General features: G+C 35.4%; 1 protein-coding gene across 1 annotated transcript; it reads right to left on the reverse strand.

Moving 5' to 3' along the window:
- Nucleotides 1-9,681: 9,681 nt before the first annotated feature.
- Nucleotides 9,682-17,340, reverse strand: LOC128214593 (histidine N-alpha-methyltransferase-like). Its single transcript, XM_052921152.1, has 8 exons — nucleotides 17,142-17,340; nucleotides 15,732-15,911; nucleotides 15,359-15,497; nucleotides 15,007-15,109; nucleotides 12,557-12,660; nucleotides 11,301-11,378; nucleotides 10,926-11,096; nucleotides 9,682-10,064 (listed from the first exon to the last, which is right to left on the reverse strand). Exons 2-8 carry the CDS (start codon nucleotides 15,900-15,902, stop codon nucleotides 9,859-9,861), a joined length of 972 nt encoding a protein of 323 aa, XP_052777112.1. The 5' UTR covers nucleotides 15,903-15,911; nucleotides 17,142-17,340; the 3' UTR covers nucleotides 9,682-9,858.
- Nucleotides 17,341-18,320: the final 980 nt, after the last annotated feature.

Raw genomic sequence — 18,320 nt, forward strand, 5'->3', positions numbered from 1 at the left:
GTATGCGTTCCATGTGTTTCATTCTGAAAGGGTAATAGTTTAGAGGACAATTGAAAAACGTTGGCACTTGTTTGTAGAAACCACTGGTGGTTTACCAAGTAACTATAAATATCAATTACCGGGAAATTCCTGCACTAAACTGGTTAACATGAAGCCGAAATAGCGTTCAAAAACACACACTGTGTAATCGATTTTCACAAGTAGCCAGCCGTTCATATGTGCTGATATCACCCCTCCAACATAAATGACGCAACGTCATTGGTTCAGGATTGGTCACGTGGTGACCCAATATTTTTCCATATTGGGTCACCAAATTTATATATTGTACCAAAGTAGCGTCTATTTTCCGATTCCGATAAATAAATGGATCATTTAAACATGGAAACAGGTTGTCGACCTGATATATACGTTACGGGGATAGTAGGTGACCCGATATGGGATATACGGGCCGCAGGAAACAATATTCGGGTTCGAGCTTCGCTCTCACCCAATATGGTTTCTATGCCCCGTATATCCCATACCGGGTCACCTACTAACCACATAACTTATAATATGACTTCTAGGGATCAGAAACACATGTACTAGTTGTGACTCATTTCAAACAAAAACATCCAACTTCATACTTATAACATCCTTTACCCAAACAACAAAAACCAAATATAATAATGTTTATTGTCAGTGGTCGCGCTTTCTTCATTTATCTGTTCATTATCAATGTGTCTCGAAGCAATAATAAAGGACTCTTTAGAAACTTTTATTTCAAACGCAAATAATAAAATACAACGTCACTTGCGCTATTGGGTTAGTTCCTGTAGTTTGCATTGTATTTTCTTTTGTCTGTTATATAAGTTTTTTTCAGAAGCAAAAAGTATAGACCATTTATATATATAAATTTGTATAAAAATAATACCATTTCGAATTTGACGTTAAATAGTGAGGCACGGGGGTAATATAACTTGACATTGATGTTATAAAACTAGACTTTGAAGTCATATGTGTAATATGACTTTACATTAATGACATTAGTGTAATTCAACTTGATATTGATGCCATTAGTATAATATAACTTGACATTAATGGCATAAGTGTAGAAATTACACGCCATTGATGTCATTAGTGTAATATAACTTGAAATTGATTGCATACGCATAATATAACTAAACATTGAAGTCATTAGTGTAATATAACTGGACTTTGAGGTCATATGTGTATCATAACTTGACATCGCAGTCATATGTGTAATATGACCTGAAATTGATGTCATTAGTTTAATATAACTTGACATTGATTGCATACGTATAATATAACTAAACATTGAAGTCATTAACGTAATATAACTGGACTTTGAGGTCATATGTGTAACATAACATGACATTGCAGTCATGTTTGAAATATAACTTGGCATTGATGTCATTAGTGTAATACAGCTTAATGTAGATTTTATAAATGTAATTTAACATGTCTTTGATATCAATAGTGTAATTATTTTTTACATTGATGGCATTTGTATTATAAAACTAGACTTTTAGGTCATTAGTGTACTGTAACTTGACATTGCAGTCATACGTGTAATACAAATTGGCAATGTTGTCATGAGTGTAATGCAAAGTGATATTGGTGTCATTAGTGTACTGTTACTTGATATTGATCGCATACGTATATTATAACTTGACATTGATGTCATTAGTGTTATATTGCTAGACTTTGACGCCATATATGAAATATAACTTGGCATTTCAGTCATAAGTGTAATATAACTTGACATTGATGTCATTAGTGTTATATTGCTAGACTTTGACGCCATATATGAAATATAACTTGACATTTCAGTCATAAGTGTAATATAACTTGGCATTGATATCATTAGTGTAATATAACTTGTTATGTATGCCAATAGTGTACTATTTCTTGACATTGATGGCATACGTATAATTTAATTTGATATTGGTGTCCTAGTGTAATATAACTTGACATTGATGTCAAAAGTGTTATAAAACAATACTTTGAGGTCATATGTGTAATATAACTTGGCATTGATGTAATTTGTGTAACGTAATACAACTTGATGGTGATCACATAAGTGTTATAAAACTTGACATTGATGACAATGACAATTGATGACTTGACATTATCGGGGATATGAACGCAATTGGGTTGGTCAAAGTACGCGTGGAGTCCTTCGGACTCCACACACATTGACCAACCCAATTGCGTTCATACCCCGATAATGACATCAACCCCGCAATTCATTCCTTAAATATTACACTAATGGCATCAATGTCAAGTCATATTATACTAATGACATCAATGTCAAGTCATATAACACTAATGACACCAATGTCAAGTTGTAATTGTAATTGTGATTGGTTAATTGGCATTATCACGTGATGTTATCAATTTGTCTTTAACAGGTCAACATATCCACAAGGTTTGATAAAGTCCCGGTGGCCGTGTGGACTAGCCGGCTGGTTTTTTTTAAATCTTAACTCTTCCGGCGTGGGTTCGAACTCCACTAAAACCAAAATACTTGTTTGCTATATCTGTATTTTTTTCTTCAATTTCGATATCATAGAGTCTTATAATGATAAAAATAAGTGTTCTCAGATGCATTACCGAGAAAACTTATTTTTGGTCCCTAAACATGAGCGAGTCACGATATGCTAGCATTTTCAACAAAAATTCGCTTGTTTACATAAAACAAATGACAAATCGTCGCAGGCAATAAAAGAAAAAGTTATATTCTATTCAATTTTAATATGCCTGTCCTTGCACTACGAGTCGATAGGAACTCACGAAGCGTCAGTTTAGACATACATGTATCAACCAGGAAGTTTGTCAAAAACGAACTATTCTATCACGACATAAATAATATAACACCTATTTCATACGCCTCATCGGACTTAGAATGAGGTTAAATGCGAAATAATAAAAAAAAATCTGATATATTTTTGTATTGACACAAGCATCATTGTCTTTTCCAATAGGTGTTCTGTTTATAGAATAGCTAGACATTTGGACAGAGTTGAATGGAATCCTAATAAGAATCCCAGGAATGACTACTGGAGGAATATGCAATTTCAAAACCCCCAATTGTTACTAAAATAGGTATTAAAGGGACAATACTTGTTTGTACCATTGCGCCATGCACCTTTTCACACTGAATACGTACGAGTCTTTATATGTTTTTCGTCGTGTTAAAATTGGTATCGATGAGCGGTTGAACCAATTTCTAAAATAGCAAATGTCCTATTTCGTCAATCGACTTTTGATTAGTCGTGCAAAAAGGCTTTCTGACAAAGTTTATATAAATCACATTAGTGATGACCTGAATGACATTTTGTGAAGATCGAAAAATCATTCAGCGCTAATTTAAAGCTACACTCTCACAGATATATCATGTTTTTCAACTTTTTATTTTTTTGTCTTTGAAAGAGCATTTTTTTGCGCAAATATCTGCAAACCAATGATAAAAGATTGCTGACAAAAGATCAGATCGCAATTTCATATTCCTCTTCGCAAATTAATGTTTCATGGCTAAAACCGTTACTAACGGTTTAAGAAAAATGCATAAGACCTCAATTTTTGAACTTAAATATAAAAATCTATTTTTTGTCAGCAGTCTTACATAACTGGTTTACATGGAGTTTTGTAAAAAATGGCTTGTTCCAAGAAAAAATATAAAAAAGTTGTCAAAAAGTTCAATCTGTGAGAGTGCAGCTTTAAGCCGAAACCACGCCTAATATCACAAAAATATTTAGATTCTGCCTCAACTGAAAACCTGCTATAAAACTTACAAATAACGAAAAGGGAAAGGAAATAAATTATGAATGTTTAAAGATGTTTTGTATATAGAAACATTAAATTATGAACATTTTTTTGGTAATAATTAAACTATATTTAATAAGCACAAAACAATTGCGAACCAATCTTTATTTACATAATGGAATCTTAAAAGCAGTATTTCAATCACTGTTACATAAGAGCATACATATCCTAAAACTAAACATAAAACTACTTAACACTTCATAAGTACAAACTAAAACAAAAAGCGTTTACAAGTGTTTTGCAAAGAATCCAGTTCATGATAACACGACAGCATGAGTAGATGCGACAAAGAAATTCATAAGAAGAAACGACGCTATTTTAAAAGACAAGCAAATCCTCAACATGCAATATGTCACATACTCAAAGCCAAAATAAATGGAGAGACATATGTTTAACAATGCATTAAACAAACATGTGTGATATCAATATGATTAAAGTAACTCTTATTGTTGTTCGCATGTAAGTATATATGTATTGACAGCCCTAAAACTTATTTAATATTATATTTTCTTTTACAAATTGGCATAACTTTCTTTAATTGCTTAAATTGATTGTAACCTAAACACATCAAAGATTTAAATTTGATTACATTGGGTTAAATCGCTTTATGCTATCGTTCAATGCACTACATTCAAGTAGATAGTGGTACTCGTCTCCAATACTATTGTTAGCTTGCCACAACGGACACTTCCTTGAAAATTCATCCAGCCCAGCTGTGGAAACGTCAGAAAACGAGGGTATTTGAAAAGGACATATTCAAATAATTTATTTGTTCTCTCAAAAATGGTCAAGGCATTTTAATATTAATAAAAACGAATGTCTTTTGAAATTAATCTCTGCCGCAGCATATTTTGAAAATTATTTTTGATTGGTATCCCATTTTCTATTTGACCACCCCTGTAACAAGAATGTCGGAAAATGCCGAGGCAAATGGTTATTGAAATTATTAGTCGGCGCCCTTCTTTAGTCGCCGACTATATTTGATATTACTTTAGAAATATTTCAACTAAGGGACTAGTTCATAAATTGCTGAACATTGCTTTCAATAGTTTCCACGTTGCATGACGTAATGGTCACGTATTCATTAGCTCGTGTGATTTTGAGGATTTTTTTAAAGTAATTCAGTGTGTCTTTCAATAATAGTTTAGTGCATAAGAATTGACATGATGGCTAGTGACAATGAGTCTATATCGCAGATACTTAATAGGTCGGAGGAAATGGAAAATGAAGATTTGTTTGGGAATGCACGGGTGACCGGTGGCGAAGTTGTAAACATGGCGGCCACAGGTGAAAATTCAGGTGAACTGTCTAGTAAAGAATGGACTCAAGTGGCTAATAAGAGGAAACGCGCTAGGCAGAATACAGGTAGTGTTGAAATGGAAGCTTTTGAAATGCTAGATACGGGTGCCAAATTAAATGTGTTATTCTCAAAAATGCAAGCAATTGAACGTAGTCCTGTGTCGTTTTCAACAGCGCTGAAACAGTTCGAGGACACAAAGGTACGGGTTGATCAGCATGACTATATAAGACAAAATGCGCAGGGTAAGAGCACACATTTGATCATACATGGTTCGGAGGAATCTAGAATGGCTCACGGAAACGTCACAGAAGACGTTATTGACTTTTTCATCTCGCAATTGAATTAAGATGTTGACAGTTTATACATTGATTGTGCAATGAGACTAGGTCCCGTCTCTCGAAATCAAAATGCTACTCAAAAAAGACCTATCATGGTTACGTTTAGATATAAACAAGAAGTTGATTTGGTCATGCGCAATGCAAGGCGGCTAGCGGGTTGTAGATACGCCATAGATAGGGATTACCCGGAAGACATACGTGCCGTCAGAAAGCGTTGTTGGGTGGACTTTAAACGGTATAGGGAGAATAGGAACAACAGAGTTCAGTTGAGATTTCATTCAGCACTATATGTGAATGACAGGCTGGTAAGGGACGAATTCCCAGATTGGCAGGAAATAGTTCACCCTATACAGCACCGTCGGGGCCCGTTAATGCCTAGAGCGGATCCTCGGCCCTCCCAGGAGCCCTTGCAACGCAGGGAAGATGTCAGCCCCCAACCGAATAGTCTTCCGCCCGCTCCTTCATTCGCTAGTGTGGTGAATGGCAATCCTAAGTCACTCTCGCAACCAGCTACGAGAGGTGGGCAAATGCCGATCATTCAGAACATCCGAGGTCGTTCACACAGTGTTAGTATTAGTCAGCCGCTTGCCAGTCTACGGAGTGACAATAGCGTATTTACTCCCCCACAATCAGTTGTCAATGGCATCCCAAAGCCACGTGGTAGATCGATATCTTGGTCGAAACCGATGGCCAACCAGAAAAAGCCTCGCTCTGTAAGTGCACGTGCGCCACGGAAGCCCGCCAAAAGTCAACCAATCAGCGGGCAGCCCGCAACTACACCTGTGGTGACTAACAATAAATAGGTCGTCTTTAGTCATGAATGTGCAAATAATAATAACAACTTAAGATTTGCACTATTTAATATTCAAGGATTGATAACGAAACGCAATAATAAACTTTTGTCACCTGAAATTATATCTCTGTTTGAAACAAATGATATTGTATGTTTTACTGAAACATGGGGTTGTCAAGATTTTTGTTATGATGTTGAGAATTTTCAATCCTTTATTCTAAATAGATTAGATCAATTGACCACGGCTAAAAGGAGTTAAGGGGGATTATCGGTTTATGTCAGAGAGAGATTTGTTATTAATGATATGTTTTTTTGTCACACAATCTATATTTATGTGTATGTTATATAGTACCAGCCACGTCAAGTAGAAATATCTATATTGAAAATAATATTTTTGATGTTTTACAAGATAATATGATTACTATAAAAGGTAAATATGGCGAGGAAAATTGCTCATTTATGTTTGTGGGAGATCTTAATTCACGCGTAGGTTTAATGCCTGACTATGTTGAAAACGATAATATTGATTTGCAAAATCAACACTTTTTGCCAGATGATTATATAATTGATAGGGCTATACCGAGAACTTCTCAGGATAGTACAGTCAACCAAAACGGTCGTTTACTAATATACTTTTTGATCCAAACAGGCCTAAGAATTGCAAATGGCCGGGTGTGAAGATAAAAATATTGGGTCTTATACCTTTATATGGAAAGAGTGCAGGACCCCATCTAATGTTAAATGAATTGTTTATCAACGGTAAAGCTGAACTTTCACCTTTCTTGTTAAATCTGTTCAATAAAATACTTTTCCTTGGATATTTTCCGGATAAATGGACCGAAGGCTTTATTGTTCCAATACACAAAAAGGGAGTATCAATGACCCAAACAATTGAACAGGTATTACTTTGTTAAGCGTCCTTGGAAAATTATTTACAAAATTTAATTAATAGTAGGGTTTCAAACTGGGCCGAAAATTACCATGTATTACTAGAGGCAAGATTTAGGGCTAAGAAGGGAACTACCGACAATAGTGTTGCTTTGCTTGGACTAATAACTCATTTTATTAATCAAAATAAGCAATTATTCTGTACGTTTATTGATTTTACTAAAGCTTTTGACTACATTGTAAGGGAAAATCTTTGGTTTAAAATATATATACTTGGTATTCGGGGTAGACTTTTTAAAGTTATAAAATCCATGTACAGTCATTTATATACAAGAGTTAAGCTTCAGAACGACATAGGTACTATATTCGAGAGTCATCTAGGGTTGCGACAAGGTGAATGTCTTTCACCAATATTGTTTTCTCTTTATATTAATGACTTGGAAGAAACACTTTATCTTAAGGGGGCAAAAGGGGTGGATACTAATTTATTGAATTTTTTCTTACTAATGTATGCAGACGATATTGTAATTTTTGCAAATTCTGCAATTTAATCTTGATATACTAGGTGAGTACTGCAAACAATGGAAATTAAAAGTTAATATAAATAAAACAAAAGTGTTAATTTTTAGAATAGGTGGAAGAGTGCCTAGAGATCTGGAGTTCTTATATGACGATGCCACCATTGAAATTGTAAATAATTTTACGAACTTAGGAATAGTTTTTACAACAGGAGGATCGTTTATGCAGGCCATAAAAACCTTAGCTGGTCAAGAGCAAAAGGCGATATACAAATAAATAAAATACTTAAATAAATTCGTAAATATTACTCCAGAACATAAAATTGAGCTCTTCGATAAACTTATTAAGCCAATTTTGTTGTTTGGGTCTAAAGTATGGGGGTCTATTAAAAGAATTCATATAGAAAGGATACATACTCAATTTATCAAATATATACTATCTGTGAAAACTAGTACACAAAATGATTTTATCCTAGCAGAGACCGGTAGACTAGATATTCAGACACACAGCACTATAAGCATGATTAAGTACTGGTTTAAGGTTATTTGTTCTCCGGAACACAAATACATTAATCTTATTTATAAACTCATGTTAGATTATATTGAAATTCGTCCTTTAAAACATAACTGGGCAACACAGGTTAAAAGTGTTCTAAGCTCATTGGGTTTCTATCATGTCTGGTTAGTACAAGGTGTAGGAGACTACCCGAGTTTTCTATCACTTTTTAAACAAAGACTAACGGATAATTATGTTTAAAACCTTCATAGTAGGCTCACTGAATCTTCTAGGGCATTGTTTTATAGAAATATGTTTGGCTTTGATTTTCAGTTTTATTTAAAATGCGTTAATATTGAAAAATATAGGAGTGCTCTCAGCAAATTGAGGTTATCATCTCATAGATTAAGTATTGAAACCGGTCGATGGAACCGTACAGATATTGATAATAGGATATGTCCATCTTGTAACATTTTAGAAGATGAATTCCACTTTCTTTTTGAATGTAACATGTATACCGATATAAGACAAAGATACTTACCTCGATACTATCGTCGTCATCCAAGCATCTATAAAACAATTGCGCTTTTTATGTCGAAGAATGTTAATGTAGTTAAAAATCATTTAGTTTTTGTATTTAGAGATTTTGAAATAAGGAAAGAGTTAACTAGGTAGCGTAATAATTTATAAAGAGTTTAAGCCTTGAATTTAAACGCATATTACTTTCATTTCTTTCTTTGTATAGTTTATCTATGTGCTATACATGCTCGAATACTAAATGTTTTTACATTTGAACTATTGACTATGATCGCCATATAAATATATATATGAATATGTATCAGCTTTTGCAATGATCAAGGGTTATTTCGACTTATTTCATTGAAACCATGTATTTTGAATGTTTGAAATGAAATAAAATCATCTTCTTCTTCATGATAAAATATGAAGCTTGGTATGTTTTATAAAACTGTACACTTTAATGGATAATGAAACCTTAAATTATAATAGCCATGCTTATCATTTTGAAAATTTTGATTTTAAATACCAACTCAATCATACCAACTCGGCCATCTCCGAGATAGATACAGGCCGAGGTGTTCCTCCCAAATAGATGAAGGTTACACGGTACTATTACAATATCCTTTATGTTTGTAAACCCACCAGTAATCTCCTTTGGCGACATCAAAATGCCGAGTTTTAAAAAAATAACATTGAGCTTAATTGTTTGTTTTGAAAATGTCATCCGAAGGAACGAACTCCAGATAATTTCCTCTTGATGTATAGTATTTTTATCCCCTTTCTATATACTCATATGAGTGAAATGTGTTACAAAAACTTATACAATATATAAAGCAAGGAATTTACATAACATGCCGGTACAAATAAAAGGTGAATTTCATGCTATTGAAATCTATGTATTAGACCATTGACTCTATTTCTTCCGAAGAAACGTGTGAATATTTTTGGTATAATTTAGTTTTAACCGGAGGATTCGCTTGGAAAAAACAACAAATTATCTATAATTCTGGGCCTAAGCTATTGTAACAATATTATTAATGTCCTTCGAACATACCAACACCCAACATAAAAAAAAAATTATCATTGAATTAATAACCATTTTTGGTTATCCTCATGCACGTTTTTCTTCCAGTTTGATTGCGCTGACTTGATGCTATGCATCAACTTTTTTTCTTTTATAGCTATGAGCTGATATTGGAAAGTTTTGAAGTAAAGCAGAATATGCCAACACGGCGGCCGGCGTCTGTCCACATGCGGTTGAGCGTCAGTCCAGCCTTTTCCGTGAGGGCGCGGACCTGAGTCTCCGTGTACTTGCACGATAGGTATTCTCCCTCGTGAAGGTAGATACCCTCCCCTTCCAGTAGGTCAAAGCTCAGGTGAAGGCCTGCTATAAACGAAAGAGAAACAGCAAAACATTGTTTAAAACGTCTTTTATTCAATACTTTTTATACAAGGAGTTGCAATTTGTCCAATCGTGTGGGTACCTTTATGGTTAAAGTAACAGGTAGTAATTGCTTCATATGATTGTTTTTTATAGTCCAAAATAATGGCTATGTTGACTTGTTCAATAAATAAACAAGCGGTAACAAATACCTAACAAAACGAACAAAAGAGAAGCTTTAAACATATGCACTTTAAGTTGGTCTGATGTTTGAAAAAAACAAACGAGCTTTTGTCGTCACTTGATTGTCGTCGTCGTCGGCCTTTGTTATGTTTTGCGTTAGGGTCACTTATATGGAAACTATCCAAGCTATCATTTTGATACTTGGGGAACTTGTTCACTTAATACCCTTCTTCACATTGTACCCTATAGATGCAGAGTCTCACTTGTTTATGGGGGTAAAACATGAATTTTGATGGATTTTGGTTCATTTAGAGAATTGGACATAGCTTCTTCGATTTTTGTTGGATTGATTTCATTTTTTTTTCACAGGCAATACATGGGTAATGCAATTTATCAAAAGGGTTTTGAGTCACACATTTGGAAGGGTAGGGGGATATTTTAGTATTTTTGGACTTTGTAGTTTTTAGCTAGTCTGATTATTTAAGATAATTGCTTGGGTCCCTTACATGTTAACAACCAAAGCTATCATTTACAAACTTTAGAATACCTGTTCACTATCAAATGTTCAAAATGAAATAAATACACTTTAAGAGGATAAAATCAGACGAGCGATCAGCACCAGAAGGCGGTGCTCTTGTTTAATATCAGCCATAAACTTTACCTATTAAAAAAAGCAATTCTTACGTATGTGTATATGTTGATTTGTGTTTGAAACTGCTTTTACGATTATGCCGCTGCATCCTTCTTCAGAACGTTTGAATCTGCCTTCCAACCGGAAGTTGTCGGTTTTGACGTCACTTCCGTATTCCCGATTTAAACGCCAGAGGGCATTAGAGTACAGATTCTGACCAGAACCTAAATTACACACGTACACAGTGAATCTTATTTTATGGTCACAAATAAGCAAATGATATCCCATATTTCGATCACGTGTTTGGCTATTAGGCGCCTTTTTGAACCGAAATCCAGCCATGCACGATAAAAGAAAAAAAGCTAAACATTAATGGATAAGTTCCAAGTAATAATTATTTAGTTGTTGATGAATATATAATGTTTTACCTGTTGGAGGAAGGTAGGCTTTTATGACAATTTCTGCATCCTGTGTCATGTCCAAGGACACAACAAGTCTGTCCTGTCCTAACAAAATACAATGCAAATGTTATGCGTTTATAAAATAAAGCCATAGTAATACACCATCAGTTGATAAGCAATATCGGAAAGTGGTTTTAGAGTAATTAACAAATCGAAGAAGACATTTTCAAGTCCCAACGTTTTTCCTGATTCGATTAACATCTATGGAAAGCTAGTGTTGTCTTGTGGATACAACTTCGACAGGGTAGTGGTTGAGAGTTTGCTTCGGGTGCGGATGGTAGCGGGTTCGATCCCTGGAAGCGTTAAAAAATAAGACTCATAGCTCCTCCTTTCCTTATGCTCTGCCCAGATCAACTGGGAACTTCGTAGTGCTCAGGACTTGTTTAAAGCCAGGAAAGTTGTACCGCTTGAGTCGATGCTTTACACCGGGTGCGTTAAAGAACCATACTGTCTCTGTGTTAAAGCCAGGGTAAAGCACGCGAATCTACGTGTATTTCACTATGCTTCTTCAACTCTGATAATATCAAGTGTGTGTATACCACGTGATAAATAACATCGTAACAGCTACGTCGGATTTTTTTTCCTCCAAATGAAGACTTTAAACAAAGATAACTTCACCATATATTCACTATTTGAGATGAAACATAGCGCAGTCTACGCCGCTGACATAGCGCCGTCTTCGGTATTTTACTTAAGCTTGATTGAGAGTTTAGTTTCTTAAAACACTCTTACAAATCTTTTCACAAACCCACCACCTGATGGAACACTGTCCAAACATTATTTTTACAAAGAGTTGTTTAAGGGTTTGAGAAAACTTATCACCTTATCAACTCCGATGGTAAAACGAAATCGATACTCTTTGAGAGGAATAGACTCCCCTTTGTCCCGTTTAAAATGCTGACGAAAAGGAAAAGTTATCTTTGTTTTAATTCATTTTTCGAAGCAACATTTTGCCTTCCGACGTAATTCATCACGTGGTACATACACACACTGATATCTAGACGTGTCTGAGAATGGCGGGCACTTGCATCTCATGGCAGTTTTGGAAAGTAAAAATATCTTCAGTATCCATTGCGTCACGACAGGGTCAAGCCATGATGCACTCAGTGATTTCGGACCTAACTTTATAAAGTCAAATACACAATATGATTTAGTGGTGTAACCTTCTAGAAAAGTATACAAGCTGGCTTCTACACAGGAAACATATCCAGTACAAACCAAACCTGACATAGACTTCGCCAGCTGACTTAATGTGTCCAACTGCTTATCATAAGGTAGACTGTGTAGCCCTCCTAGCCAAAGAATAAGTTTTGCATCTGAAATCGACCTGGAAATGACGGTGTATTTTTTATGATGAAAAAGTATTTGACGACCTTGTATTAGTACTGCTTAATACGATTATTAAATTCACCTTATAGTACGCGGTATTTTATGTATAAAGACCAATTTAGCAATCTTCAGAAAATAGAGCGAGCGCAGCGAGGCCGCATGCCGAGAAAGCTCGCACTATTTTCTGTAGTTCTCCAAAATGAGCTCTTACTTAAGTACTTTAGTGTTGCACTTATTTGACCCACTACATATAGCTCCGCTCTATGTGAAGTCACGTGGTATTTTGGCGCGAGTGACACCGCCAAGGCATTATTGTTTTTTAAATGCATTTCGGACTTTTTACAAACAACCCCTCTCTTGTTAAAACTTCAACTTCAATACCTGAAATAAGTGATCACCCCATGGTAGTAACTGACATCATCATCATCATTTCACATACTATCAAGAAGCCAGGAAAAATCTTCTCGAAAACCAACGTGGACAACTTCAAAGAAGACATGGAACAACTATCTGAGAAGTTCACCCGAGAGACCGACAATCAACACCCTGCAACCGAGAAACTCTGGGAAACCCTGAAATCTGGTATTAACAAATCCATAAACGGTTACATTCCATCCAAGCTCAGAAAGAAACGGAAATCGATTGCTTATTAGAGGCTTGAGAAGGATAATCATGCGTAAGTCAGGAATATACAAACATGCGAAAATGACAAAGCAGTGGGGTGCCTTCAAGTCATACCAGAGGGAGTGCTTAAAGGCATTCCAGAAAGCAGAAATCAACCAAATCAACAGCAAATCCAGAAGGGGTTCAAAGAGAAAAGGCCAAGACATTTTGGAGGTTCGTCAAGTCACGTAGATAGAATAATGTCAGTGTGACCCCTCTCAGGAACATTAGCAGACTTATAAACAGCAGCAAGGATAAGGCTCAGATTCTAGTCGACCAGTTCAGGTTAGTGCCACCAAGGACGCTGGAAACATACAGCTCCATAGAACAGCCAAGCCAAGTCGGACAAATAATGCCGTCCCAATGGTGCTGGGTCCACTACGTTTTCGTTGCAACATCAACGTCTGTCAAGTACACAGGGCGATTTTTGCCGACGACTGCTTGCTATACCGTACCGTCAAAAACAGCAAAGAATACAAATCACTCCAACAAGATCTACGACAAGAATGTACTTATACATGGGGAATGCAGATTAATGCAAAGAAGTGTTACATCATGTCCATCAACCAGAAATCATCCACATTATATCAACTTGACAACCACATCTTACAGCAAGTGCTTGACAACCCATATCTTGGTGTCACTATTTATGAAGACATCAAATGGTCTTCACACATCACCAAGATGACAAATAGCCACCTCGACACTCGACTCCCTTCGCAGAAACCGTAAACACTGCCCCAAGATTTGCAGAAAAACGGCATACTATTCAATCGCACGTTCAACCTTTAAGTACACTGCTATAGTCTGGTATTCTTACCATCATAAAGACATAGATAACATAGTAAAGGTGCAGAGACAGGCACCCAGATCCATCACTGGCGACTATTACAGGTTCAACAGCTGCGTAACCCAGATGCTCCAAGACCTGAAGCTCCCATTCCTGCAAGAGCGAAGGAATGCGAATCGCTTGATCTTCTTCTATAAGGTGGCCGAAGGGCTGTTGTCAGCCCTCCCATGGAATAAGGATTCAAACCCTGTCCGCTAAAATACACGTAGATTTATCGATAAGACATTCAGTGACTAATGCTCAGATAACATCACCGGAAGACAAAATGTACATAAAACTATAAAGTGCTTTGTGTCAGTACAGTGTAAAACCATAAGATACAAACATCCATTCTTCCCAAATACCAAAATAGACTGAAATAAACTAGAGGATAATGTCATGTGTGTTTCATCAACCGACAGCTTTAGAACAGCTGTCCTACACTGGGATTAGAGTCCATCTCTCTCCCGTTGCGCTACGCTGAAAGGCTCGACAACGTGCCTATCCAGATCCAGATCAATTATTTTTTACAGAGAGACGGGACAAAATATAATGATACACTTGACGCATGAATGTTGCATTATTTAAAAAGCCGACTCTTAAAATCGATTCAAATATTTAACCTTTTACTTAATACTCGGATTGAAAATGGAGGAGTGGGGTCGGTAACACCCTCGCATACCTTATAATGAGCTGTAAGGTAAAGAGCGGCGCACACCGCTCACAGGGATCTCTTAATATGTCAGAAGCTTTACTTGATCTTTAATGGCAACTGTGTTATAGCTCAATCTTCTAGCTAACCGCATATAAGAATGAATTTTGATAACATTTAAAATTAACGTATCAGCATACCGGAGGTACGAAATGCCTTCACTGTAGTCTCTTGGAACTGGCGTCACTTGCAAGCAGTCTCCATAGTCTCTTGACAGAGAGTTCGACACATCCTTAAGAAACTCTACAAAATGTAAAAATAAGGGTATGTTATTACATTGGTACAAAAGGTCATAGTAGCAAAATAGCTGCATAGTAGCAAAATAGCTGCATGTACCTTCGTGGCAATATCACTGGCCGTTACAGTTTAACTCTGCTGCATTGCCGATCATTTCCATAAAATAATAGTACAATTAAGCAGTTAAGTCTCGTAACACATCTGCCGAAAAGCAGCTATAATATTGTGACAAATACCCAAACTGTATTACCATACCTGATGAAATGTCCACTGGGATGTAGTTTAGTACCGTTTGCTCCCGTAAAATAGCGTCTATTATCATTCTGGACTTCTCTGAATTCCCGCTTCCAAGGTCAACAAAGAAACAAGGAGACACAATTTCGCTGACAATCTCCTGAAAATAAACGCTCGTTTTATTACCTTGATGACTGCATGTTTAAGGCTCTCACATAATATATAGTTGGTTGTGAATGCTAAAGGTAGATTTATTTCAAAATGTGCATATGGCGCTTATCATAAAATCACTATGATATTGCCTAAAGTTGTATAATTTGGAATATGAAACATGCATGCAAAGCAGTGTATTGGCCATTTTTTATTAATATATCTGCACTTCAATTTGTTTTACCTGCACATTGTTGGAAAGAACCTCGGTCTCCAACGAATAGAAATAATAATCTTTATTTTCTGACGAATAGAGGTCGTCAAATATTGACCCCTGATTGTCGTAACGATACCAGACTGGAAGTCGGCGAGGGTCGGATGTTAAACCGGAAACTAATGCCGCCTTCACGTCCATTATATAAACCTGAGAAAAAAAGGTATTGTCTATTCGAGAATCTTAAGTATGCAAGTTGAAACCAAATATCTGGAATACATTCAATTATGACATCTAAACTATTTTCATGGAGCGTATCCAGAGACAAAACCTATGACTGGTGCATATTTTTCACATATTATATGACATTGCAAATGTAGTCACGTATTTGTTTTTTTACCAGTTAGCTCTTGTTTGGTGTTACACCTAGTCTTCTAACCGTGCTTTCATACATCATAGGGACAAGTTTCAATAAAGGAAATTAGTCGTAATGTCAAAACCCCTAAATCAGTAAAACGTCACAAATGCCAATACGTTGTGTGTTTTATTTCATTAGCTTTGCGTGCATTTTCAACACTGGCACAAACTTGTAGCAAAATAGCGAAAATATGAAACTAAGCGCATTTCAGTTTACGAATCGACTAAGATCTTTATATTTTTATAAATGGCCTTCCTGCGCTGAAATTTCGTCTTTTATGGTTCTGTTATTTATTTAAGCTATTCCAAACCGTGAAATAGAAGCCCACATAAATTAGAAATTATCACTGTAGTAATAAATAAACAAGTTGCAAACATATGCAGAGCCGCAGGGAGGGGCTGGGGATATGTGAAAATAAACAACTTGTCGGGAGACATATCATTGTCGAACCAAATTTGTTATTAGATGTTTTTATGCCACAGGGATTGTAGATATATAAATGTTTTTAAATAGGCATGAAAGAGTTAAATGTCACTTAAAATCAATGATTGCATTTTTTCCTCACATACTTCGAGAAAACCATGGAATTCTGATGAGTAAAACATCTGCAGCCAATTGTATAAACAGATTTACCCAGGGTAATATTTTACCGGCGGTAATTTTTCTGGTAAATTGGCGGTAAGCAATTGTATAAAACAAAATTATTTTACCAAGCTATTTACCCTCCTCCAAGAGGTGGGTAAATTGATTTACCGTCTCAGTTACCAGATTAAAGATGGCCGACCAGACATAAACAAACGCTCGTTTCTCAACTCATTTTGTCGATTTTAAAGACAAATTGAAACTTCGTGAATAGAAAACTGTTCCATTACATCCATATCAATAGAAGACAGGAATACAGAGGTAAGAAATCGCCAATAATCACCGTGTGAACAAATAACTGCATTAAAAATATTCCAACGAAAACAGTTCATGTACAAAAACAGTGACACAAGAAATCGGAAGCTTAAGAATGTATTTACCTTGTTTCGCGTTTAAATAATTCCAAAATCTTCAATGCAATGGTTCGAGACCAATACTTGATTGCAGGTCTCGTCCTTACTTTGTTGAAATGTATCCCACTTTGCACATATTTTGAGTATATTGCAAATAAATATTTACAATCAAATTGAACCGCCTGTAAACATTAGATTCATAAGATCTCAAATGGAGTTACATGTTTATTCATTCATACCCAAGCATTAAGTGAAATACAATACTACAGGCATAGCTATATATGAAACATAATATTCAGTATGAATAACTACAATAGAGAAATATGCTGTAGTATATAAAGAATTGTGTCCGTTAGATATATTAAGATTAAAAATGCAACATATATGTTACAAACAAGATCAAAGAAAAGGATTTAAGATCATTTGGTCATTAATAATAATCATTACCGATATATTGTACAAATGTCGCATGTAGTTTAATAATCTTATGAATTTGCAAAGTGGTTGGATGCAGCATTTAATAAATGAAATTCTTCAAGAATTGACATTTCACATAGGAGATATAGAAAAGATCAAGTACACTTATAATATGTGTCTGTATTGACACTAAAAGAATCAGTGGTGTTTGCTTACATATTTTTTTAATTTCAGCAATATTTCAGTTTAAAATATAACAATGGACCCTAGCTTTAATTAACAAATACATGGAAAACTGAAACAATGGTACATTTAAGATTAAAGATATGAATTATTGATCACTTTAATGAGAATCAATTCTATGATACTCAGTGCATCATTTTTATAGCAAGTTGAAACTGACTATAAATTCCGTAGGTGTCAGCGTGAGAAAAACGGACGATGCTATTAAATTTTATTCAAAGATATTTTTTGTAGTTTGTGTAAGCAAGTATAATTACTTGTCAGTTAATTTCTGTTTTCAAATTATTCAGATATATTGTGTCATTATGACTTGCATATCATTGCAATAATGTTCGCATTTTTCTGCGGTATTCGTTGACCCTTTTTATATGAAGTAAAGAGTAACACCCCTTAAAACAGAATAAACCTACCCCTTAATGTGTTGCATGTGTTTTATTGATTAGCCACGGAGTAGTTTAAAAATACTTTGTACTGTTTTGTTGAATATTTACCATGTAACTTTTTGGACCGATTTAATTAATCTTGTCATTAAACCTGCCTTAATTA

The sequence above is a fragment of the Mya arenaria genome, chromosome 13 (assembly GCF_026914265.1).
Source record: "Mya arenaria isolate MELC-2E11 chromosome 13, ASM2691426v1".
Lineage (NCBI taxonomy): Eukaryota > Metazoa > Mollusca > Bivalvia > Myida > Myidae > Mya > Mya arenaria.

What these genes read in the sequence shown, in the direction of transcription:
- LOC128214593 (XM_052921152.1), bottom strand. Translation starts at nt 15,902, where the DNA reads ATGGACGTGAAGGCGGCATTAGTTTCCGGTTTAACATCCGACCCTCGC. An exon ending in GAAGGCATTTCGTACCTCCG is followed by an intron (nt 12,661 to 15,006) that starts GTATGCTGATAC and finishes CGTCATTTCCAG; the next exon opens with GTCGATTTCAGATGCAAAAC. An exon ending in AGCCTACCTTCCTCCAACAG is followed by an intron (nt 11,097 to 11,300) that starts GTAAAACATTAT and finishes TGTGTAATTTAG; the next exon opens with GTTCTGGTCAGAATCTGTAC.